At 44.7% G+C, this 25721-nt stretch overlaps 1 protein-coding gene across 11 annotated transcripts in view; it reads right to left on the bottom strand.

Moving 5' to 3' along the window:
- CLOCK (clock circadian regulator) overlaps positions 1 to 25721 on the bottom strand; it is a 2930945-nt gene that overhangs the window by 1873155 nt on the left and 1032069 nt on the right. For all 11 annotated transcript variants that reach the window (XM_069631637.1, XM_069631640.1, XM_069631638.1 and 8 more), the window contains one exon: positions 15202 to 15293. In XM_069631637.1, the coding sequence (XP_069487738.1) occupies positions 15202 to 15293 (92 nt within the window). The remainder of the gene's footprint in view (positions 1 to 15201; positions 15294 to 25721) is intronic.

The raw sequence follows: 25721 nt of genomic DNA, 5'->3' as shown, positions 1-25721 counted from the left end.
TTCAGAAAAGCATGATCAATTTCAGTCATAACAGATTGAATAAAGGCTGTAGATGAGATCATGGCGGGATTCCAATAACCATTTATGATCAGAATGTTAGAAACCATTGTTTTTGATGAGAATTTGATTAGGGTGCTTTGTACGAACGGATTAGGGTTAGCGGAGTTGACCAATGTCCACTGGTTCCCAATTTTTAGTAGAGTTATTAGACCAGCAAATGGTCTTCCTTTAGAGTTCTTTTCAGCGGGATTGATTAGGATGGCAAATCCATCGCAGATAGGTGAATCACGTAACCACGTTTCTTGTAAGCATATGATAAAAACTTTTTCCAGGGGTTCCTGGAATGTGTTAAATAGATGTTTGAATCCTCTGGTGTTCCATGACAATAGAATTAACTCCTGCTTGGTAGTTTGTTGTCGTTGTTATTTGTATGGGCCTTGTGGATATCTTTTGTAGTTGTTAGCTCTTCTTTCAAAGGATTGATGCGTGGCAGTGTCTAAAATATCTGGAGAAGAGACTGGAGACTGACGTAGGGCTGCACGCAAAGCGGCTCCGGGATTTGCCTCATAGACCAACTTGGAGGCAGATGACAAATTTGTTTCCAAAGCAGGTGGTTCTAGAGTGAGATCGAAGCCATACACCAGAAGATCTTCGTTAGCTTGGAGTAACATGTTTTTTACTGCTGCAGAAGCAATGTGCAGTAGAACATGATCAGATGCTGATTCGGATACGTATTCTACAATTTTGATGTCGTCAGATGAAATGGCTCTCAACGGTGGAATACATGCGAGCAATTTCAAGATATTTCTTCGATTTAGGTTAACCTCATTTCCGTCAGAATGAACATTTTGGAGACGAAGTTTCCACTTATAATTTCTAACTTCAGGATTTCCAAGACCCGACGTTCTTTTGGTTGAAGGAGCGTGCAGTTTTGATTGATTTGATGTTTGTTTGGGATTCAACCTTGCACTTAGCATTTGTTGCTTTGCCTTATTTGGAACAGAGATAGGATAATTTGCAATTGGATTTACTTGTGGCGGCTTTGGGCCTTTATCTGCCTCTTTAATTATCCTTAAGACGTCATCAGGTGATTTGACAGTTTGGATTCTTAAAGAAGTATGAGTAGAATTTTCAAGATCATCCGAGTAGGTTGATAAATTGCATAGATCGATTGCAGAAGCTGTCGAGCCATGTACTGAGGACAACAAGCTTGAATCGATCCGCCTGCGTTTTGCTGCTAGCTTAGGCTGGTTCAATTTGATACGTGGTGAGGTTTGTTGCTTGCCATCAATACTTTTGACAGGGATGATGAGAGAAGATCTTGAGAATAAACTTGACTTCTTCGGAGTAGTTAGATTTCTTATAAACTTATTCGTCGTTTGTTGTGATTGTTTCGGTAGAGTACTTATTGGTGGTTTTGGTGGCAGTACTTGTTTTCTGCATGTCTTTTTCGGTTTGCTTTTAGTCGTAGTAGTGATAGATTTTGCTGAGCCCTTGAAAATATTAAATGAATTTACTGCCATAGCAATTGGTATGGCGTCTGTTTTGCCTATTGAGGTTGCTTGTGAATCAAGATTAATCATGGGTGAGCCTGTATCCTGAATAATCGGGACTGTTTTTTGAACGTCGTGAGTTGAAGGTGGCAAGCTCAAGGCAGAGCCAGATTGTATGGATTCAGAGGAGGCTGGCACTGAGGCTCTAATTGGGATGGAGTTGACAATTTCAGATGGCGTGTCTCGAGGCACCGAGTGATCAAAGACTCGAGTGGGTGCATTCTTTCGCATCCACTTTACTGAATCTAGAAGGCCTTCCATTAGAGCATCATTTTGACAATGGTGCCTTGCCGCAAGGTCACTCAGCCTGTCCTGCCATCTCGTGGCAGTCTCGGCGTTGATTGACATTTGATCTTGAAGAAAGCTCGAAAAATGTTCTAACTTGTTAATTTTAGACATTAGGTTGGTTATAGCAGTACTTTGATCACCAATTGTTCCAATAAGCGATTCAAAAAATTTTGTAAATGGAGCCAAGGCGATGGCCGAGGCAGCCAGTACATTGTTGTGAATCTGAGTAAGGGCTTCAGATGAAATTCCATGAGCTTGTGGTTCAAATTCATGAAAAGACGATGAACAATTTGAGTTGTCTGGATTATAATGTGGTTTAGTTGATCCAAATTTCTTCGCAGGATTCGAAGAGTGAGTTTCTTCGCCAAAGTGACTGTTCATGGCATGTGGAGTACTTACATTCTGGGTGGAATGTCCCGGTAGAGGAAGTTTGGTGTAAATACTTTTACTCTTGAGCTCAGCAACTCTTTGTAGACGACTAACACGCGCGGCAGCACTCCGTTCCAGATGTTTAAATAGTGGGTTAGGAGGTGGTACTAGAGATTGAATAGTGTTTTCAGTATTATTACCGTGTTGTTGATCGCTAATGATTGACATGGAAGAGAGTCCAGCCTCCGGAGCTTGACAGGCTAGACCACTGTTATTCTCATAATCTAGAAATTCTGGAATGATTCCTGAGGACTGAGGACAATTTGGATTGGCTTTCAGACTGTTGCAGACATTTTCCTGATGAAGAGGAGTTGTGGCAGGTAATTTCGAAATTTGTACCTTCAAAGGTGTTTGTACTAGTTTGTTCCTTACGGCATCGTTAGTTAACGGAGTCTTTGTTAATGGGTGGTCTACGTCTGGATTAGAAATTTTTAACAGTTCCTCATCAGATACCAAATTTAGAGGGGGACCTTTGTCTTTCCGAGGGTCAACCTTATTCATTGATTTATCAGGATTGAGAGATAGGATCGCCGAAATCCGTGTCGTTGGTTGAGATGAAGGTATGAGACTTGTGTCTGACATGAAAACAGAAATTGCAGATACAATGTGATCTGATTGTGCTTGGTCAATTTTTGTTACATTAGGTACAGAAGAAACAAGAGCGCTTGCATTCTCATAGTCATATGTGGCATCAATAGGAAGTAAGCTGTCGATACATTTGGAAGCGCAAGAGCAAGATGACGCTGAATTGATTTGTGGAATTTGGGGGACACCTCGTTGAATATAAGACTGTTCTGACAGACTTGGTACATCTTCAGGAGTAGAGAGCTCAGCAGAGCACAAAAGTGTCAACGGTGATAACGGGTTACTGTCCCCAGTCATTATTGGGCTTGCTAGTGTTTGTGATTTATTTACAGCCAGTAACACCCGTCCTGTGGATTTGCTTACCTTGGTTCCAGTCGTACCTTTCATCATCGACCAAGGGTTTGTCGAGCGGCGTTGTAACGTGGTTTTCTTTCTTGTTTGCGGACCTTCTGCTCGTAGGGTCATTGTTAATGCTGCTCGAACGAGAACAGCAGTAAAGCAGCAAACAGCCAAACAGTGTACTTCTTGCAGTCGCCCTTAACGCGGCCGGGCTTCACGCCGCAAGGGTTGCTGGGATTCTCTTTTGAATCCTTGCTGCCTGGAGTGGGTGGTGCCAAAAATTGGGCGGGGCTTCAACCCGCGTCGCAGAGGTTCCCTCTCGCACTCGCAACCAGCCTCTCACCTCTCACAGGGCGGGGGTTGCGAGGGGGGAACTCACAGAAGTGGAATCAAAGCTAAGTTAGTAGCGCAGCACAGCCAAACAGTGTACTTCTTGCAGTCGCCCTTAACGCGGCCGGGCTTCACGCCGCAAGGGTTGCTGGGATTCTCTTTTGAATCCTTGCTGCCTGGAGTGGGTGGTGCCAAAAATTGGGCGGGGCTTCAACCCGCGTCGCAGAGGTTCCCTCTCGCACTCGCAACCAGCCTCTCACCTCTCACAGGGCGGGGGTTGCGAGGGGGGAACTCACAGAAGTGGAATCAAAGCTAAGTTAGTAGCGCAGCACAGCCAAACAGTGTACTTCTTGCAGTCGCCCTTAACGCGGCCGGGCTTCACGCCGCAAGGGTTGCTGGGATTCTCTTTTGAATCCTTGCTGCCTGGAGTGGGTGGTGCCAAAAATTGGGCGGGGCTTCAACCCGCGTCGCAGAGGTTCCCTCTCGCACTCGCAACCAGCCTCTCACCTCTCACAGGGCAGGGGTTGCGAGGGGGGAACTCACAGAAGTGGAATCAAAGCTAAGTTAGTAGCGCAGCACAGCCAAACAGTGTACTTCTTGCAGTCGCCCTTAACGCGGCCGGGCTTCACGCCGCAAGGGTTGCTGGGATTCTCTTTTGAATCCTTGCTGCCTGGAGTGGGTGGTGCCAAAAATTGGGCGGGGCTTCAACCCGCGTCGCAGAGGTTCCCTCTCGCACTCGCAACCAGCCTCTCACCTCTCACAGGGCGGGGGTTGCGAGGGGGGAACTCACAGAAGTGGAATCAAAGCTAAGTTAGTAGCGCAGCACAGCCAAACAGTGTACTTCTTGCAGTCGCCCTTAACGCGGCCGGGCTTCACGCCGCAAGGGTTGCTGGGATTCTCTTTTGAATCCTTGCTGCCTGGAGTGGGTGGTGCCAAAAATTGGGCGGGGCTTCAACCCGCGTCGCAGAGGTTCCCTCTCGCACTCGCAACCAGCCTCTCACCTCTCACAGGGCGGGGGTTGCGAGGGGGGAACTCACAGAAGTGGAATCAAAGCTAAGTTAGTAGCGCAGCACAGCCAAACAGTGTACTTCTTGCAGTCGCCCTTAACGCGGCCGGGCTTCACGCCGCAAGGGTTGCTGGGATTCTCTTTTGAATCCTTGCTGCCTGGAGTGGGTGGTGCCAAAAATTGGGCGGGGCTTCAACCCGCGTCGCAGAGGTTCCCTCTCGCACTCGCAACCAGCCTCTCACCTCTCACAGGGCGGGGGTTGCGAGGGGGGAACTCACAGAAGTGGAATCAAAGCTAAGTTAGTAGCGCAGCACAGCCAAACAGTGTACTTCTTGCAGTCGCCCTTAACGCGGCCGGGCTTCACGCCGCAAGGGTTGCTGGGATTCTCTTTTGAATCCTTGCTGCCTGGAGTGGGTGGTGCCAAAAATTGGGCGGGGCTTCAACCCGCGTCGCAGAGGTTCCCTCTCGCACTCGCAACCAGCCTCTCACCTCTCACAGGGCGGGGGTTGCGAGGGGGGAACTCACAGAAGTGGAATCAAAGCTAAGTTAGTAGCGCAGCACAGCCAAACAGTGTACTTCTTGCAGTCGCCCTTAACGCGGCCGGGCTTCACACCGCAAGGGTTGCTGGGATTCTCTTTTGAATCCTTGCTGCCTGGAGTGGGTGGTGCCAAAAATTGGGCGGGGCTTCAACCCGCGTCGCAGAGGTTCCCTCTCGCACTCGCAACCAGCCTCTCACCTCTCACAGGGCGGGGGTTGCGAGGGGGGAAATCACAGAAGTGGAATCAAAGCTAAGTTAGTAGCGCAGCACAGCCAAACAGTGTACTTCTTGCAGTCGCCCTTAACGCGGCCGGGCTTCACCATTATGCATAAGGCTAGATCCAAAGACGCACAAACAAGTGCTACAGGTTATTGCCTCAGTGTGTGATGAATTCAGAAATGATTTCAGGAAGGACAGGGGCAGAATGAAGGGGATGAAACATCAAATTATTTTGAAAAGAGGACGTGTTCCTGTAGCAGCAAAGTTATGCACTGTTCCATTGGTATTTATGGATGGTGTAAAAAAAGAACTTTATAAATTGCTTAGCAATGGTATAATTGAGAGGGAAGGTGGAGTTTGATAGATTTCACCTTTGGTGGTCGTAAAGAGACCATCTGGTGAATTGAGATTGTGTGTTGACCGCGAGTTGAATAAATGTGTGGTGGTGGATAGGCATCCCTTGCCTAATATGCATGAAATGTTAGCCATGATAGAAAATGGAAGAGTGTTCTCAAAATTGGATATGGCTTTGGCATATATCACCAGATAGCACCGGAAGAGGAATGTAGGAAAATGACCAATACATGAGGGAATATTCCAATTTTGGAGGATGCTGTTTTGCCTCATATCAGCATCTTCTGTCTTCCAAAAGGTGATGGATAAACTCTTTAGAGGAATGAAGGATGTGTTTTGTTTCAAGGACAATGTGTTGTATGCAGAGAAACTGAGGAGGAACATGACATGATGTCACGGAGTTCCCCCCTTCTCACCTGAGACCGATCCTTGCTGGACTCCGTGGGCGGTGTCTTCTTGCGGACAGACCTGGACTTGAATAAGGCTGAGCGAGTCTCTTCCGACTCCAGCGTGCGTTTAAGATTCCGGGATGCAGCAATCCGGGGATCCGGGAAACGAAGAAGACGTGCTGATGGCGCACGAGTCCAGGAAGCAAGAGGAAAGGGAAAGGGGCAAGGAATGGAAGTAGAAAATCTAGGAAGCAGGAAAGCAATACAGCGAACTACGGAGCACACGTCTGATCGCTACTTGGCAATAGCATTGAGACGCGCGGAGCCGCGGGGGTGCAGTCTATTAGTAGAATAAGTTACGTCCAACGTATAGACCGCGGAAGACGTGTCACGCTCGACGGCCATGTTGGGAGTGTCAGGGAATGCAAGGCCTGTTGTGATAAGGACCAGGAAGACCAAAAGGGGCGCGTCCTGTGGGTCATGACACATGAATTTGGAGCAAGTGTTGAAAATATTGGAACAAAGAGGTATGATGTTGAGAGAAGAGAAATGTGTTTTTAAGAGAAACAAAGTTGAATATTTGGGACACGAAGTATCAGGGGCTGGAGTAGGGCCAAAAGGTGAAATAGTGGCTGCAACAAAGAGGGTTGAAAGGCTGGAGTCTAAAAGTGAATTATGGTATTTTCTAGGTATGATAAGAGTTTGATCAAAAATGTGTGAAGAATTATGCTGATGAGGTGTCTGAGATGAGAAAGTTACTTAAGAAGGGTGAAGAATTCTCCTGGACTGAGAAATGTGAAAGGAAATTTTGTGAAATTAAGGAAGAAATAAATGTGGCATGCGCCTTGAAAAGCTTTGACACACACAGAAGAGGTTTAATAACTATTGATGCAAGTGATAACGGTATTGGGCCGTCTTGTCGCAGGTTAGGAAGGATACTGGTGAGGAGATTATTGCCCATGCTGCAAGCTTTGAGGGACTCTGAGAAGATTATTCTGTACTGGAAAAAGAGGCTTTGGCATGACCTTGGGCTGTTGAGAAATTCTGAAATTTTGGGTGGGGCACAGAGTTTGTCATAAGGCCTGACCACAAACCTCTTAAATGTATCTTTGAATGTAAGGGTTTGGATAAGGTGTCAAGATGCGTACCGAGTAGGGTGACAAGGATGCAGAGTCGCACATTTAAAATTGAAGTTATTCCTAGAAAGTCAAATATTTTGGCTAACTGTTTATCGAGGTTAGGAAGTCACAGTGAAGAGGAGTGTTGTGGATGTTTCAGAAATGGTCTGTGTGAACCATGAAGGAATCGGTCGCAGGGAAGAGTGGTTGGAAGCAATAAGTGGTGATGAGGTTTTGATGCGCATAAAAGGATATGTGCCATCAGTTTGGCAGGGTAAGACGGCATCTTGGAACCCATCTCTATTTACATTAATGAATGTCTTTTGCCTGTGGTAACACAAACGCCTACATACATCAGGGACACTATCATATTCTACAAATTCTAGATAATTTGGCATTTAATAAGAATCTTTTACTGGTTACCCTTGATGTTAAGTCACTATATACTTCGATTGATCATCACAAAGCTATTGACAGTGTTAACTATATTTTTCGCCAATCATCGGCCTCATATTATGAACATATTGAGATGCTTAAGGAATTTCTGCTGTTCACTCTGCAAAATAATGTGTTCCTATTCAACAATGTATATTACAAACAGCTAATTGGAATTGCAATGGGAGCAAGTTTTGTGCCGGCTCTGGACAATATATTCATGCACCAATTCGAACAGGAATTTGCATTGACTAACATTCAGTTCAAGCCATATATTCATCTTTGGAAAAGATTTATAGATGATGTTATTATGATTTGGTCGGGGACTGAGGATGTTCTAAGACAATTTGTCATCTTTCTTAATAGCAGTAAGTGGGGTATACAATTTACCTATACACACAGCGATACTATTATTGATTTCCTGGACCTGACCATTACTATTACTGAGAAAGGTTTTGAAACTAAAACATTCCGGAAGAGTACATCGGTTAATGCCTTAAAGCATGCTGAAAGTTGCCATATGAAACAAGTGATTGCAAATATAACGAAGGGAGAATTCATCAGGGCTAGAAGGAATTGCTCAGGGAGAGCACATTTTCAGTCAGAAAGCCAATTAATCAAATCAAGATTTTTGCAAAGAGGCTATGACAGACACAACTTCACCAAAATGGAAAATGAAGTTTGTAAATTGAAGAGAGCTGATTTACTAGCACCAAAAACATGTGATCTAGGTACTGGTTTCAACAAAATCAGGTTGATCACTAGATATAATTCTGATAGTCCCAAAATTCATTCAATTGTTAAAAGAAACTGGCATTTACTCCACCTAGATAAAAATGTGAGCAACTGGATAGACCCTAATCCAAGTTTCACCTTTAGTAATGCAACGACCCTCAAAAATATCCTCTGCCCCTCCTTTATGAGCAATCCCAAACAGAATCAGACATGGCTATATATGGCACAGAATAAGGGATTCCATAAATGCGGGAGTTGTTCTATGTGTGTCCACGCACTTGAAGCATCAGTCGTGAAATATGGCAAATTGGGGGACCACTACACATTGACTCTTTTATGAATTGCAACACTACATTTGTTGTATACTGCATCATTTGTGTATGCGGGTTACAGTACATAGGCAGTACGATTAGACCACTTAAGATTGGAATAAAGGAACATCTCTCTACAATTGGCAGCCAGGAAGCTAAATATCCATTAGCCAGCCATTGGCAAACTATTCATCAAATGGGCACTAAACAGAACATCAAGTTTGTGGGACTGGCTAAGGTTTCGTTACCCCAACGAGGAGGAAATCTAATTTTGAAACTGAGACAATTAGAAGCTAGAGTCATTTGTAAATACAGAACAGTTTACTCTGGATTAAATTCGGACTATGAATTTGTGTTTTTTTTATGAATGGTTAATTAATGTTGACTTTGTTTTTAATGTGATATCTGTTTCTTAGGATTGAATAATTGATGGGATAAAACTTTGCCAGTGCTTTATACAATGGATTGTTTAAATGTAACATATTAGTCGTTCATTCACACTGCATTATTTGTAATTTAGAATTAAGGTGTAATGGATGCGCACCGGAGCGCACGCATCGTCCGAGCTCAGGTCGAATTAGAGATCAATTGGACACGTAGCCTAATCAAAACACGTATATTTTTTCAAATTACTGAAATATTAGCGGTTTTCAAATATCTATTTCCATGGAAGCGCACTCGCATTTTCGGTAAATGTGGCTATTCAATTATTTTGCTCATCTACTCACCTAAGATGGCGGCATTTGCACTTTTACTCACGTAACTCACTAGCGAGCTCTTCTCAGCATATACACGCTACCGCGCAGACACGGCGGTAAGCGCTTGTCAATACATTTCGGCTGCATCAACTCTAGAGGTAAGACTCTTGTTATACGGTCCTTCGGACCCCCGCACGATCGTGGCTTGCATTGTCCAACGATGCTCAGTCAGTCAGTGTGGACAGACGTGATTTTATCTATTTTTGTTTCATATCAAATCGGACACCAGCAAATTGCATTGAACAACATATCAATGGTGCAACTTGAATTTGCAACAATGAATCGATTTGAATCTAACAGATATTTCCACAACTGCGAAGCATTAGAGGTATGTTGATTACTTACAATAATTTGGTTTGGTAATATATAAATATATATAAGGGGTTTTGGGGGGGTTTTGCATTGGGTGGGGGTTTCCCCCGCATATATGTTACAATTGACCTTCACAATTCGGTCAATTGTGAAAAGGTCAATTGTAATTCGAACAATTGTGAAACTAACAATTCGTATACAACCGTTCTATCAGCCTCGGATGAAGAGCATGTATGCTCGAAACAGGTGTCAGGCTGCAACACTCTACAATAAATCATATGCAATTTAGCATATAATATTTTAATCTTTTGGCGCAGTGTCAATGGATTATTTTCACTTCGACTGTCTATCGAGGTTAGGAAGTCACAGTGTAGAGGAAAGTGTTGTGGATGTTTCAGAAATCGTCTGTGTGAACCATGAAGGAATCGGTTGCAGGGAAGAGTGGTTGGAAGCAATAAGTGGTGAAGAGGTTTTAATGCGCATCAAAAAATATGTGCAATCATTTTGGCCGGGTAAGAATGAATAACAGCAGGGTAAGAGGCCCTTTTGGGAGGTTCGAACAGATTAAGTGTTGTTGATGGTTTGATGTTATGGTGGGAGGATGCAGGTGTTCCTGGTTTGATTAGGAAGAGAATAGTGGGGTTAGCCCAGGAAGGGCATGTGGGTGTCACACGTATCAAGGCAGTTCTAAGGGGAGAATATTGGTGGCCTGGTTTTAATCGAGATGTGGAAAGGAGGTTGGCCGATTGTGTTGTGTGTGCCCAGGTAGGAAAAGGGGAAGTTGCCAAGGAAAAACCAGTGGTAGATAGAGGTTGATATCCCAAAGAAGATTTGGGATGATTTCGCAATGGACATTTTAGGACCTGTGGAATTGGGAGGAGGACAATGAAAATGTGTCATTGTTTTGATTGATTTGTTATCTTGGTGGACAGAATAACAAATTGTGCTTAAGATTGGTGGAGAGAATATAGTTGAATTTATTCAGGAGGTGTTTGCAAGACAGGGTGTACCTGGAAGTGTTTTGACTAATAAAGGAACACAGTTTACTGGAAGGTGTGTTATGGAGTATATGAAGAGGTGTAGAATAAGACATACAAGATCTGCATTATATCATCCAGAAGGGAACGGCATGGTGGACAGAATGAATAGATGTATCATGGATGCCATCGGTATGGCAGGTGCATGTGGCCAAGATAAGAAAGTGGCTATCCAGGAGAGATTGCATACATTACGTATGTCGCTGCATGCAGTTACAGGCGTAAGTCCATTTGAATTGATGAGGACGCAAAGCAAATACTAAAGTGGTTCCTCCATAGCTTGAAAGAGCAAGGGAATCAGATTGCGTGTTGGACGAATTGAGGATGAAATTAAAAAGAAATAAAGAGAGAAGGGTGAAGAGAGAAAATGAGAAAGTGGGAAAAAAGAGTTGAGCGTAGAGTGCAGTGATTGGGTAAGAATGAGGAAAGGTGTGGTGAAGAGAAAGGGGGATATGTTGTACTCTGACCCTGTGCAGGTGGAGGTCACGTTGAAAGGTTCTGTGTGGGTCAGAGGGAGTCAAGTGTGGAATAAGAACAGGATGGCAGTGGTAAAGAGGGGATATGTTAATTCAAGAGTAGGAGGTGTGTTATGATATGTTCTAGGAGGTGTCACTGTCTAGAATGTGGAACGCTCACGTGCAATGTATCTTATCAATTCTCCCCCAAGTTCTAAGGACAGCAGTTGGAGTTGTGGATCGGAGAGGGGGCTGTGCTGGGGGTCATTATATGTAGCTTAATAAAACAGTTGTTAACCTTACCTGCATGGTTCCTTGCTTCACATCAATAACTTACCCTGGTTTCTTATATTTCCAATCCCTGGACTACCCATACCCATCCCAACCAACAGCAACAAGCCCCCCACAATTTGTTTTGGTAGTATACTGTAAGCAGAGTCAATGTAAAACCCATTCAGATATACACCTCCACAAAATATTAATAATTGTATGTTCAGGACTGTAGGTCATGATATTAACTAATTTGATTTGTGCTATTAATAAGTATACAGAGTGAAGATGAGTAAAGTGCTAATTGCCACCATTACTAGTTCTCCTTTCCTCTTTCCTCAACAATTTCCAACTGCATGGGATAGTATCAACTATATCAACTATAGAGTTTGATAGTATTACTTAATTTACTGTTACCGCTGCAGGAAAATACCAAGTATCGAAAAAGGTCTGCATGATTCCAAGTCATGTGGATCTTTCTGTTATTGCCCATTTTGGAGTCAAATAGGACTCCATGGGGTTCGGTATTTACTGCGTGCAGTACTGCTTTTCTGTGGCGATATCCTCCACACAAAAGTTGGCAGAAAAATGTGTTTTAGTAATGAGTTATATTTTACTGCTACCTGTCATAATATGGCTCTCATGCCCGCTTAGGAGGGCCAACATTGAGGTAACGCTCGCCAGCCCGAGCTACGGCAGGCCCAAGTGAAAGTCATTCGCACCCCAGGGTACGAATGGCTTTCATTATTTTTCCTCTGGTGATTTGCGCTGGTTGTGTAGCCGATCTCCTGAGGAAAAAACAAAAAAAAGATGGTCGCCACCATAACTGTGGCGGCAGCCAGACGGGAAGAGCGACGGGACCAGAGCCCAAAGTTCCAGCCCTGCAGATAAGTGGGAATGAAGGAGGGGTGGCAAAGGAAATCAGGTAATTTTGGGGGGACGGTGGTATGGGGAGGCAACAGGGAGAGTCTCCCTGTTGCCTCCCCACATTAACTAAGAAAAATAAAATGGCGCCACCTGGGGAAGGGCCTCAGGTGGCTGGGGCAGCGGGCGGGGAATGTGTGTGGCTGAACATCCTTCGCCGGTTGCAAATTCATAGTGCAGTTTTATATATTTAACTAGTACTCTTGTTTAGTTTCAAGCACTTGTCCTCTTATAAGTCACCTGTTTTCTTGTATACATTTTGTTTCTGTTTGTTTTGTTCCTGGTATATATCCTAATTGTTTACACCCTCATAAACTGGCTCACTACTTGCTTTCATCTTTATACTATTGTACAGGCAGCCTTCGTGGGAAGGCTTCAGCTATCTGTAAATGTGTTATTGTAAGTCATTTCTGATCGAAATTGGCATTGCTTGTTCTTCAAATAAATTTTCTAAAAAGTCCTGGTTCGTAATGACCCACTTAGTGTCTTTTTCTAGGCCATCCTTTGCTGAGCCCTCTTCTGATCCTTGAGTGTCTCCCAGAGGAGGCATATTCATTACCTCAATTGTACCATCCTATGAAACCCTTATTCTATTGTTGTCGGATCGCACCAGAGTTTTTCCTCTATTTGAGAGCATTATTTTGCTCCTTGGGACCTACATGTACCACTTCACGAGTGGGAGTTGTTGCTTGCATACCCTTCTCTCAAGCCATTTGTGGACCCACATCTTGCCCTCATGCAACACCCTCGAGTTTGCAGGGAAAATAAGCATGCATTTAACATTTGCCACTTTCACTTGTTGTTTCACCTCTTCGAAGAATCATCTCTATTGTTGGCCTTTTAACATATAGTTCGGAAATAAGAAGATAATCGCATTCCCTTGTCTGGCATCCTAGAATATCACGTCCTTGTCCTTGTTGGTTGAGGACCTTGGCCATATCACTGCTCTGGGCGGAGCACATGGAGGGGGCAGATTTGCCAGAACTCAGTGCACCGTTTTGGTGGAGAAGAGTCCGGGTGGATGGATAGTCTTGGGGATCCATATATCTAGGAAAAGTCTGTGTTCCTACCTTGCTTCCCTGCTGTCAGACCTACATGCCGATTTTGCATCTACACTACTTGCCCTCCACATCTCCCGCTCTCTCTTCAAGGACAGTAGTAGCTCAAGGAGTTCCTCAAATTGGCCTTTCATTCCCATTACTGTGTTCTCCAACAGGGACATAAAGCCCTGCATCATCAATAGGCTGGTCGCAACTGAGTGCAAATCCGCCGATGGAGAGCCATCCACATCCACTGTGCCCATCTTTTCTTCGAGGGCTGTTCTGGATTTATGCACTGCCTTTTACACAGCTGCAATCAACTGTCCACATTGCTTGTTGAAATCCCGTCCTGGGGTATCTCTCCTGCTGGGGCAATTGCCTCTAGGACACCATTCACACTGCATGTCTCTGAGGTAAATGTGTCCATCTTGGTTTGCTGTGATCTCAGGTCCTGTTTTTCCCCTTCTTTAGTTATTGTTCCTTTGTAAGGCACCTATACACAAGTGTTTCCAGGCGTAAATTGGAGTGGGAGGTGGCCACCGCTGAATCTTACATGTGTGCTGGTAATATCTACAGCTTTTTTCCTGGCTCTGTGTTTTCCTTGAAGCAAAGAATCTCTCAATTCCTGTAGACCAGTATTTCTCTTTATTTAGTGATGAATGCCATTTGCATTGCGCCGGTCACAATCATTTTAGCGGTAAAGTTCCAGGGTGTAATCTCTGTGAGCACCCTACCCCTGCCCTGCCATGTTAATTCCTGCACTGTTGGGCACAAGCAGGGGGGTATAAGACGGGTATAGGGGAGGTCAATGGAGAGATGACAGGTGAGAACCCAGGACCACCACTCTATTTCTTGTACGACCGTGTCCACTCACCCACCAGTGCACAGGAGGCCCCCATGGTAGTCCCCTGTGACCTTGAGCCTCTGTTTATTTACACTCCACAGCCAAGCTCGAGGTGCGCTCCAAGTACTGTACTGCACTGCTCTGTGATCCACTAGTGGCCTCTCACCAGAGAGCAGCTTCACATTTTTCCCAGGAGGAAGTTACACCCACAGCTGGTCTGCTGGCCAGTTTAGGCAAGAGGGGGTAGAAAGAAACACTCCCAGTACACTCCCTTCTTAAACGTATTCCTCATGCGAGCCTCTGGCTTCAGGGGACAGCCAGAGCATCCAGATCTCACTGCAGGGTACCTCGGTTTTCAGCCACCGTGCAACACCAGATCTTCCCTGGGGTAGGATCTCCCTTGTGGCCGTTCTGCCTGACAGCACAGGAGCGGAAAGGGGGGGATTAATCAAGGCACCCACTGCCTCAATGTTTTGCACAAGTATACCCATCAGCAGACTATCCAAATGCATCGGTCGGTTCCAGGGAGCCTCACGTTTCTCTGCAGACCCACTGCTGCCATTTTGGTATCAGAAGCGGATGGGGCTAGGAGGTCTCCTCTATCATGGATGCCTTCCCACCATTGCTGGATTCAGGCACAGCATCACTATGAACTCTCTCTGTCGGTCCCGTCATGCACCCCGACATGAAAGTTGGCATTACAGACTGATCATTTACAGATACACTGGGAAGACCTAATTTTGACAACATAGGAATAACAAAGGTTGTGCCTCTTTCAGATTCAATAAAATCTACCATTTGTGTGTAAATTGCTTTACAATTTGCAAATATGTTTAACAATTTAAAAGCAAACAACAAAAGCTGTGATTTCTGAAGCTACAAAATAACTTCAGAGGCATACTAGTATTTTGACTAATTCAAATGTACAGTACCTCCAGCATTAACTGTGTAAACTCCTCATTACAGAGGAATGTGGGTTTCCAGTCTTGCCGTATTTCACTGGCATCAGTATGTGAGGTAATTTCTGCAAGTATGAAATCAAAAGTAAAACTAATGTTTTGTTAATCGTATCACAATGCATCATAAAACATTGTTTACCGTCTCTACTATAAAACATACATTTACAAAATTAAAAACTGAAGTAGCATAATTATATACTTGCATGCAAAACCTTTTCAATACTACAAATGACAGCTTTGCGGCCCAGCCTACAAGTAACTCCTGCAACCCCTGGAATGCCTGCAATTGTATCATTTTTTGGGCATGCCATTTTTGCTTCTTAGGCACTTGAGCTTCTGTGAGTCACCATAGGCCCTATGTAATCAAAGTATGTCTCCTTCTCTTTTTCCCTAGTCATTTTTATTATTTGGGAGGGCAAAGATAACACTAAGCATTAGATATTCATCGAGCGAAATAAAACTCCCCTAATACTATGAGGCACTCCCCCTGCACTCCATACTGTCAGAGTTCCACTAACCCCCTTCTCACTCCTTTCCTAAAAATTTAAAAACAATAATCATAAAATTAAAGAACAAATTACCATCCAGAATGCCATCCAGAATATACTGACTAAAGATGGTCCAAGATAAAACCAGCTATTTTGTTATTCATTTGATACTTTATTTCAGGAACCTGCCCATAAAAGCCCATACAAATCATATCGTAATAAATAAAACATTTAATCAATATACCCCTGGGTGGTAGCGGTGTGCAGTATACATCAACATAACATAACATTAAAAAAACGAATGTAAACTATAAATGTAGATTAATTACAGAAATCTCTGCCTAATTGATTATGCAGAATCAAGTCCGATTTTAATTGGCTTCGACCTACTCCGCCAAGCCTTTGCGATGTAATTGGAGACTGCGAAGACAAAGTCAATGTAAGCAAAACATAAGCATCATGCAAAGAACTTGCTATGTAAAAAACACTGGAAACAACAATTTTCTACGAAAAACGAAATACTTCGGCCGGTTCAACAACAAATGGGTTACAGATTCAATCGCTGTAGCAGGCCAGAAATAACCCACAGCTATCATGGGGGAAATATGTTATATTTTGAAAACAGTTAAGAGAGTGAAATATATCTGTGTGTTTCAGATTCGTAACTGTTAGCGCAGAGGCCTTCTGACCTATTCAGCCCAGCACAGCTTGCTTCAGCGAGGCAGAAAATGTGTACCTGTGCCAAACGGTTTGCTCACACGTAGATTCTGGGAATTATACCAGTAGATCGACCTTCACTGTCTGGTCAGCGCCACCTATTCTTCTTCGCACTGCGTTTGCATTTCCACACCAGATGAAAGGGAAAACATCATATATAAGGGGGAGCATGACGGAATTCGTTGGAATCACCGAGCATGGAACCCGTGCAAACGATCAGGATTGTAGCCCCTTCTGAGAAGCGAAGGAGCGCCCAGTCCGATATCACAAAGCCGTTCCCCGATATCAGACACAAAGGGGTGTCGGCGGAAGTTGAGTTTGCAAGAAAAGGAAAAGAACGTGGGACAGCCTGACGATGTGTATGCATTTTGATCTACCTCATTTAATCTCTCTCCTCTTTCACTGTTTTTGGTTGCTGCTTTGCATACTTGAGATCAAATAGCTCTGGGCCTCTTGCGTGGCTTGTGGCATCATTTCACAACCGCAATAAAAAAAACTTGAATTCAATGGCGGCTCTGTTTCACTCCTTTCCTTTGGCTCCACAGGCGGATTTAGGGAAAAGGCGATACAGATAACGGGCCCAAGACAATCGGGGCAAAAAGGACAACATTTAGAATAGTCAGCGAGCAATCTATGTGAAACCTCTGCCACTGGTCGTGTATTCAGCTGGAATTTCATGTACAGTACAGTAAACACAGGCATAATTTCATATAACGTTTTGGGGCTGAATCGGTTTTATATATAATGTAATCAAGGAACCTTTGTAATTTTACTGAATCAAACATTAAAGTTTCCACATACAAAGTATCAAGCTTGTTTGTAATTACAATGTTTTTATCCAGCAGATGGCACAGTCGATCATATTTAGTAGAGTGTGTAAAAGTCGAAAACAAGTTGATACCGTGCCTCCTGGGGCAAGTATCACATCCCATAACATCTCATTATAGTGGCTTAGTTTTTGCGAGAGGTTTGCATTGCGCAATAAAGTTCACAGATGTTAGCCCCCCTCCCATAAACAAGGAAACATTGGACGTGCTCGTAGGTACACTGAAGACCTGTTTCACAAACGTACTTTTGTTCGAGTCTATCCCTTCCGTGCCCCATAGTTCGCTGCCTTAGAGTGCAGTGCGGCTGAAACCGCTTGTATTGTATAGACTTCTAAAACGATCAATGGGGCTCGGCGGCCTAAACGTTGATTCCAATTATTTATCACTCCAAACAGCAGCAAACTCTTCTTTCATTGTGTGGCCCATTTTACATCATTATGTATTTCTATCCCCAGGTAGTCGTATTGGTCAACTTAATTGAGCCCTTTGCAGTCAATTAAATATGTGTCTTAGACTTGAGGGAAGGGTTCCATGTCATCACCATAGTCTTGTCATGGTTTACTGTTAGACCCCTCTTTTTACAAAAGTCTAACACAATGTTGACCTGTTTTTTTAAATGAACACAGCGTCATCTGCATATAATAAAATTCCAATTTTTCTTTTGGGAATCTGGGGTGCATCTACCTCTGCATTCAAAATGCTCAATGCCAAATCATTAATGTAAATAAGAAAAAGGTGGCTAAAACACATGCCTGGCTTTTTTGTTAGTCCAAAAAAGTTCATGGCCTTAAGCCTTACAGAGTAAGAGATGGCGTTATTATCTCGAGACATAGTAAAAAAAGAGACTTACATCTTTGAAAACGTATATTGTGAATCTCCATGCTAATGGGTGAAGTTTCCAGATTCTCTGTAACTACATCGAACTCAATGGCTCTTCTCCCTTCCCCCGGAAGGACGCTATTGCAAGTTTTGAGCCGTTGGTCAAACATATCAGCAATTTTGGGCAAAAAGGGCCCCAAACATTCACCATTGTGTGTCCCGATACACACAACAGAAACCACATTGGATCACTAGGGACTGAGATGACTAGAATCTTGACAATCGTGAACCTCAACTCCAAGTTCTGAAGTATAGGGAGATCCCAACAGGTATGTATAACATACATGACACCGCCTCCAGCATTTGTCAGATTATTTACAGAGTAAACCGTTTTGTAACTTATCGGAAGTCAATACCAGCTACACAGAAACCTACACCAATGACAAACACAGATATACAACTTTTTAACCTCTCCTCCAAATAAATTACCCCCTACTCCCTTTACCTAACGTTAATACAAACAGGGTCATCACAAGGTGGGCGGTAACCCATAAATGTGGCAGTAACGCTATTAACACTGCATTTAACGGTTTGCCAAATCACGGGTTTGGCGGTATTTACCCCCAGCTCTGAGCTGGGCAGAAATCCGCGGGGAATATGCCAATTTTCGGCGCTATTACAGCACAGTAACACCGCTGACGGTAATTGCGCCGAAAATTCCCCATTGGGTCCAATGGGGAATGGGGAATTCCCGAATGGGCCCAATGGGGACTGGGCAAGGACCCTTCCGCCAAATCTGTAATCCAGCGCTAATAGCGCCGGACCTGGTGGCAGTACCGCTATTAGTACCGACGGTATCCCGGCGGGAACACCGCCGGGATACCGCCTAACTCGTGATGAAGGCCAAAAGTCTTTCTGCCAAGGCGTCATGCCTGATTTTGCTTGTCTATCCGAGATGTGTACTCTCTGTATTCAGACAAAGTGTATTGGTTTCCTTGCTGCTGCCTCCCTAACCGATGGATACATACCCAAGTCTCATTTCATAGCAGTGCAATCTTTCGGATTTTAGAATGTTACCATCGAACTTACATATGTCAAACGTTTTAATTCCTCCCTTATTGAAGAAGTCTGCTATTTTGAGACACCCATCTCTTTTCCAGTTTTCAAATTGCTTTGTTCAAAAGGCCTGTGAAAAATCAGCATGACCAAAGACAGGTGTGAATGCTGGTCGATGGGTGATCAAGCAATTCTCTTTGACTAATTTATCCCAAATTTCCATTGCTATGATTAGTTCTGAAAATGTGCTCCAGAGAAGCTGGCCTTGCCCCCCTGAGTAGATAAGGGATCGTCCATGTGTCGACCCCAGCTAGTGCAAGCTCCATAAAACCCAATGTTTCTCTGAATATGTCTACTCCCATGCACCCAAAATTTCAAAATGGCCAGTCAGTGGCTGGGGGATTTCGTGACTGGTTAGGTTCTTTGATATGCCCCCTTCCTCGCACGTTGCTCGGCATGGCAGCACCAGTGCACTCACTTCTTTTTTTAAAAGTGTGCACACACTTCTGGCACGTTGTTTACTAAACAAGCATGAAAGCAGCCAACCAATTTCTTGTACAGGAGGGCCCTTATGTTAGTCCTTCTGGGGTGTGCCGGAACCTTGGATGCGGCCTGTGCATACCCTGGCAGAAGGGAAGAATCTGAAAGTAATTGTTGGTGTATGCGTGGGGTGTGCATGCTTGTTAGTGTGGATGTAATGTGTGGATTGTGAGAGTCTGATATGTGTCTCTGTGCGTATGTAAAAGTGCAGAGAGGGACTGTAGGCTGTGCAGATGCTGGGTGTAGCATGGGCATCTTTGTGTGTATGAAATGGAATGTGTGAGTGTCTGATATGCGTCTGTATATGCATGTTAAAGTTGAGCAAGAAACTGAAGGCTGTTTAGCTGTGGGGTGTGCCACAGGCATGTTTGTCTGTATGTAATGCGATGTGTGGAGTGTCTGAGATGAGTCTATGTGTGTATGGACAAGCTAAGTGAGGGACTGCAGGTTGTGTAGCTGTGGGGTGTGCCACTACATACACGTTTGTGCTGTGACGATCCTTCAGATTGCGTTACTTCTCCCCAGAGGGAAGAACCTTTCCATGTGGCTAGGGACGTGCAGCTGTTAACCAATAGTCCCCCTAGTGGTGGTAACATGCGGGAGGACCTCATGGGGAGGAACTCCTATCCTCAGGATAAGGACGTGAGTCCGGGACACGGCCCCTCTGATTCCCCATCCCATAGGATAATACCAACACCAAAACCTTCTCTAATTATGATAGTCGGAAACAATGTGTTTTTGTAAAGCATCAAACAAGTGTAATGAGTACAGGGTCGAAGAAAATCCATAGCACATTACGATCAAGTAGGAGGTATACTCTAAAAGCTGTTGTTAATCGAACTGACGTTACCCAGGGGCAGTCCCTGATAGTTAAACCAAACAGCAAAGAAGGACTTTGTTCAGAATCCGAAAGGAGAGGCTGTTCTGAATCCGGAGAGAGTTTGAATGAAAGACCGCAGGAGGTCTCGAAGGAGAAACCAAAGAAGGGGATGAGAGTCCTGAGTGGAAGAATAGTGTGCAGGGAATGGTTTGTCGGTACACATAAGCATGTTGGGAAAGTCAACAGGGTGTCGGCAGTAGCAGTAGAAGGTGAAGAGGGCGTCTTGCAAGTCGGCAGGACGCTTGTAATAGTAGTAGAAGAAGAAAGTGGAAACCGGAGACCGTGGAGAGGCAGAAAGGACAGAGCATTGAAACGCTCAGAGAGTATCTTGAAAATTGATTGAGAGCCAACACCAGTGGAGCGAAGCAAAGGAGTGGGGCTGGCGCGACCTGTGGTGGGGAAACTGCGCTGAAACTCCAGCCCCAGCCTAATGCTGAGACGCGTAGGCAACTACACGAGAAACATCCTAGAGGGCGAGCAGTACGCTTCCTGGAAAGGCTGTGCTGTTAACGCCCAAAATGCTGATAGCCAAGGAATGCGAAACCTAACGGATGCCATCAAAAGAAGTAAAGAACAGTCCCATGTGAATATGTAAGTGAAAACACCGAGAAGACTTACTTTGAACCCTGGAATGGTCCACCAATATTTGCCTCCAAACACCGAAGATGCGGATCCGTTGGAATTGTCTTCGGGAAGAACAACCCAGAGGTCTTCGAGAGCATCACTGAAGAGAACAGTATCCTCCTGCTGTCAGCACAGAATCTGACAAAGTCTCCTGGGCATGTGCCTGTGAGCCAGAGCATACCTGCGACACACAACAGTACGCAAGAGATTGCCCTCATTTTGGTTTTCGTCAACACCAGATCCCACCAAGAGTCAGTCCCCTTCTGAAAAGGGACACACATATTTTCAAATCAAGGAAGAAGAGAATTATGTGTTTCAATCCTGTGCTAAGAAACTCTGGCTTCGAAAGAGCAAATAACAAGTCTCTTCCTCGTCCCAGTTGGGAAAGGTAAAGAAAGTAAAGCAAATTGAGAGTGAAAGAAGCCGTTGGCGGGAAGTGCAAGATTTGTTGAAGAGGTTGAAGCTAAGATAGCCAGAAAGAGGCTTATAGAGCTGGAGAGCGTGCTAGAAGAAGGGAAGCTATACATAATGTACATAGTTTCCATTAAGAATGAAGAAGATAATTCTTAAGAGAAGAACAAAAAAAAGAATAAGAAGCAATGGAGCTAAGAGAAAGGGAGAGAATTCCAGTGAAGTGGAGCAAGCAAAGAGAAAGAAGTAAAGCGTGATTGAGCACAAGGTGTATGAGGAACTGATAACAGAAATTGATCCTGAGAACGTAAAACATGAGAAGGAACATAGAAAGAAATTAGGGAAATGAGAGAAGAAAGATAAACAGGTGCAAGACCATAAAACATTTAGAAACAAGACAGAGAAAATTAAATTTGAGAAAAGAAAGACAACCATCCTATAGAGGATAGTGACCGAGAAATAGAATCACAAGGAGACATGAAATATAAAAGATGCATAGAAGCATTGAAAACTGACCTTAAAGGATACAAACGAGAAACAGGAAGACCAAAGAACAGACAGGAAAAAATAAGTGAGGTTGATCAAACTTTTGTAGCATTAAACATAAGAAAAGGATTAGCTTTATGAATATTAAAGAGATGAAAATGACAAGAGCGTGATGTAAGAGATGAATCAGAACTAAGTTACGAGCAGAAGAAGAGAAGGAGGAAAGGAAACGGAGGAGAAGAAGGAGGAGAAGTGATCAGACATCCAGTTTTTAAGCAGTAAGACAAGAAGCAAGATTATTGTGAGTAGAAGATGTGAAAGAAGAGAAAGACAGGAAAAGATGGGTATCATCTGCATAGAAATAATGAAAGATGCCAAAAGACGAGATAATCACCGCTAGAGGAGAAGTGCAAAGAGAAAAAAGGAAAGGTCCAGTAAAAGAACCTTGAGGGACACTATATTTGGTGTCCCCTTTGCTCTATACCTTTTTGGAATCCTCTGGGTTTTTTGATTCCTTTCAATCTGGGTCCCGGCCGGGTAGGGGCACGGCATCAGTCCTGAACTCTGTGCTGGATGACCTTGCCCACCTAGTTGATCATGGTGATGTCGTAGCAATCCTTTTGTTAGATCTTTCGGCTGCTTTTGACACGGTTGATCACCTCACCCTGATCTCCTGGCTTTCTGCGGCAGGTCTCTCTGGCCAAGTTCCAGGATGGTTCACAGCCTTCCTGGCCGATCGTTCTCAGTCGGTTTCCCTTCCTCCTTTTCTCTCTAAACCTGTGCTGCTCTCCTGCGGAGTCCCTCAGGGATCTTCTCTCTCTCCTATATTATTCAATATTTATATCAGGTCCCTCTTGTCTCTCATTCTGTCCCACGGGTTTCGATATTATTCCTATGCTGATGACACACAAATTTGGTCCGCCTGGATCAGACCAGATCTGATCCAGCGGTTCGGCTTAGGAGATGTCTGGAAGTGTTGGGCTCATGGATGGAGACCAATTGGTTAAAGTTAAATGGTAACAAAACTGAGGTTCTGGTTGTTGGCACCACCTCTCTCCTGCTTTTCTGGACCACTGATTTTCTGGCCCATATCTCTTGGTCCCTTCCCCATGCCTTCACCCTCTGTGAGGAATTTGGGGGTTAAAATCACCTCTTTCCTCTCCATGGATCAATAGGTAGCAGCTTTCTGCAAGACTGGCCATTTCAAGCTCTGTATCTTGTGGAAAATGTTTCTGTTTATTCCAGCTAAATGTCAGGCCCACGTGGTGGCTGCGCTTGTTTTGAGTGCAATAGATTATTGCAACTCACTCCATTTAGATCAGCCTCGCTTTCTTATCAACCGGCTTCAACTTCTTCAGAATGTCGCAGCCAGATCCATTCTTCACACCCTGTTTTGAGCTCACATGTCTCCTTTGTTGAGACAGCTCTACTGGCTACCTGTTGAGAAACAGATTCTTTTCAAATCCATGTGCATCGTGCTTTCTATGGATTAGGGGCAGAATATTTACAGGATAAGTTTCCCCGCTATGCTCCTGTCCATTGTCTCTGATCACAGCCCACTCTCAAGTTCTGGTTTCTCGTATCAGACTGTCCCACATGGGTGGCTGTGCCTTTTAGATGGCTGCTGCTAAGACCTGGAACGCTTTGCCTCTCTTTCTCCATGGGACGGTTGACTATCTCACCTTCTGTCCGTTACTGAAAACCTTTCTATTTAAAAATTTCAATAGGAAATACTAACCAGGTTATTCACCGTAGTGACCACCTTACTCCTAGTCCATAGTCCCCTTTCCGCCATCCTTATGGGACATTCCTCCGTCCTGTGGGACGGGACCGGAGCACTTTGTAAAAGCATCCAAAATGTTGCAAACATTTTAGTCCCACCTCTCTTTCTACGTGGGGCCGTAGCCTCGCCCATCTTGGCTCCGCCCCGCACATCACCCATCAGTCCTTTCCTATCACCAGGTCAGAGACCTTTTAGCAATAACAGAGGAACCTTATTAGAGGGGACAGAGGACGGGCGTATGGAGGAAAGGGGACTATGGACTAGGAGTAAGGTGGTCACTACGGTGAGTAACCTGGTTATACTCCTACGTCCCATCCCCTTTCCTCCATACTTATGGGAGATTCCCAAGCACTCCTTACAGGAACCAAGGGTGGATGGAAAAACCCCTTACTGAAACAGGTTCTTCAGCACAGCCTGACCAAACTGAGCATCAGATCTTGAGCTCAGGTCTAGACAATAATACTTACAAAAAGCCGATGGGGAGGCCCAAGTAGCCGCCGTTGCGATGGTCTCCCAGGGGACATATTTTTGAAAGGCAACTGTGGCTGCCTTGCCCCGCACGAGGTGTGCATGAATATCTTTAGGAGGCTTCAGTCCTTGGACAGTGTAAGACTCCGTAATGCAGGCAGCGATCCATCGGGAGATAGTCGCCTTAGAGACCTGCTTACCTTGTGGATTACCAAAAGTCACCAACAGTTGAGAAGAGCTCCTAAATTTGGATGTTCTGTCTCGATAGAACTTAAGCGGGGTTCGGAAAAAAAGACTGGCAGGGAGATTGACTGGTTCAGATGGAAGTCAGAGACCACCTTCGGCAGGAAAGCAGGGTTTGTCTGTAGGACCACCTTATCCTTGTGAAAAACCAAGAAGGGATGCTCCACTGAAAAAGCTTGAAGCTCACTCACGCGCCTTGCTGAAGTAACGGCAACCAAAAAGGACACCTTCCACGACAGGTGCTTGAGGTCCACCGTGCCCATTGGTTCGAAAGGTTTATGACACAACGCCTTCAGGACCACATTTAGATCCCACGATGGGTGCGGACTACGTATCGGAGGATAAAGGCGCATCAAACCTGCAAAATGTCTCTTAACCACTGGATAAAACAGAGAGTAAGAGCATTGTTCCGTAGATAGGTAGGCGGAAACCGCCGAAAGATCATTTCTGCATGACAGAACGTGAATTCCCGACTCTGCTACGTGGGATACAAAGGACAGTACCGTGTCAATTGCAGCCGCCCTTGGGTCCAGCTGCTTGTTTAAACACCAATGACAGAACCTGAGCCATTTGTTTCTGTACTGGGATCTAGTCAAGGCTTTTCTGGCTGCCTGAATAATACGCATGTTATCCGCAGACAGGCTAAGATGTTCTAAAGACCTGAACTCAGGCACCATGCCGCCAAGCTGAGCGATTGTAGGGAGGGGTGCCACAGCTGTTGCTCCCCCTGGTGAAGAAGATCGGGGCTCACTGGTAACCTGATCGGCGGATACACCGACAGGTGTTGAAGTTCTGAGAACCAAAACCTGGCCGGCCACCACGGGGCTATGAGTAGAAGGGAACAGTTAACCATGTTCTTCAGTTTGCAAATCGTCCGATGAACCAGAGGCAGAGGCGGGAATGCATAAGCCCTCATGTTGTGCTATGGTACCTCGAGAGCATCCCCCAGTGAGGAGGCTCACAGCCCATTTCTGGAGGCATACAGAGGAAGTTTCTCGTTTGCCGCCGTAGCGAAGAGGTCCACCTCCGGAGTGCCCCAGCGCAGGAAAATCCATGAGAGGACCTCCGCCTTCAGCTCCCATTCGTAGCTGACCATCGTCTGCCGACTGAGGGCATCTGCCGTGACAGTCAGCTGGCCCGGAATGTGTACT

Source organism: Ambystoma mexicanum, chromosome 6q (assembly GCF_040938575.1).
Source record: "Ambystoma mexicanum isolate Mex_15411 chromosome 6q, UKY_AmexF1_1, whole genome shotgun sequence".
NCBI lineage: Eukaryota > Metazoa > Chordata > Amphibia > Caudata > Ambystomatidae > Ambystoma > Ambystoma mexicanum.
Note: the sequence above shows the minus strand (reverse complement) of the source record. Positions and strands in the feature narration are given on the sequence as shown.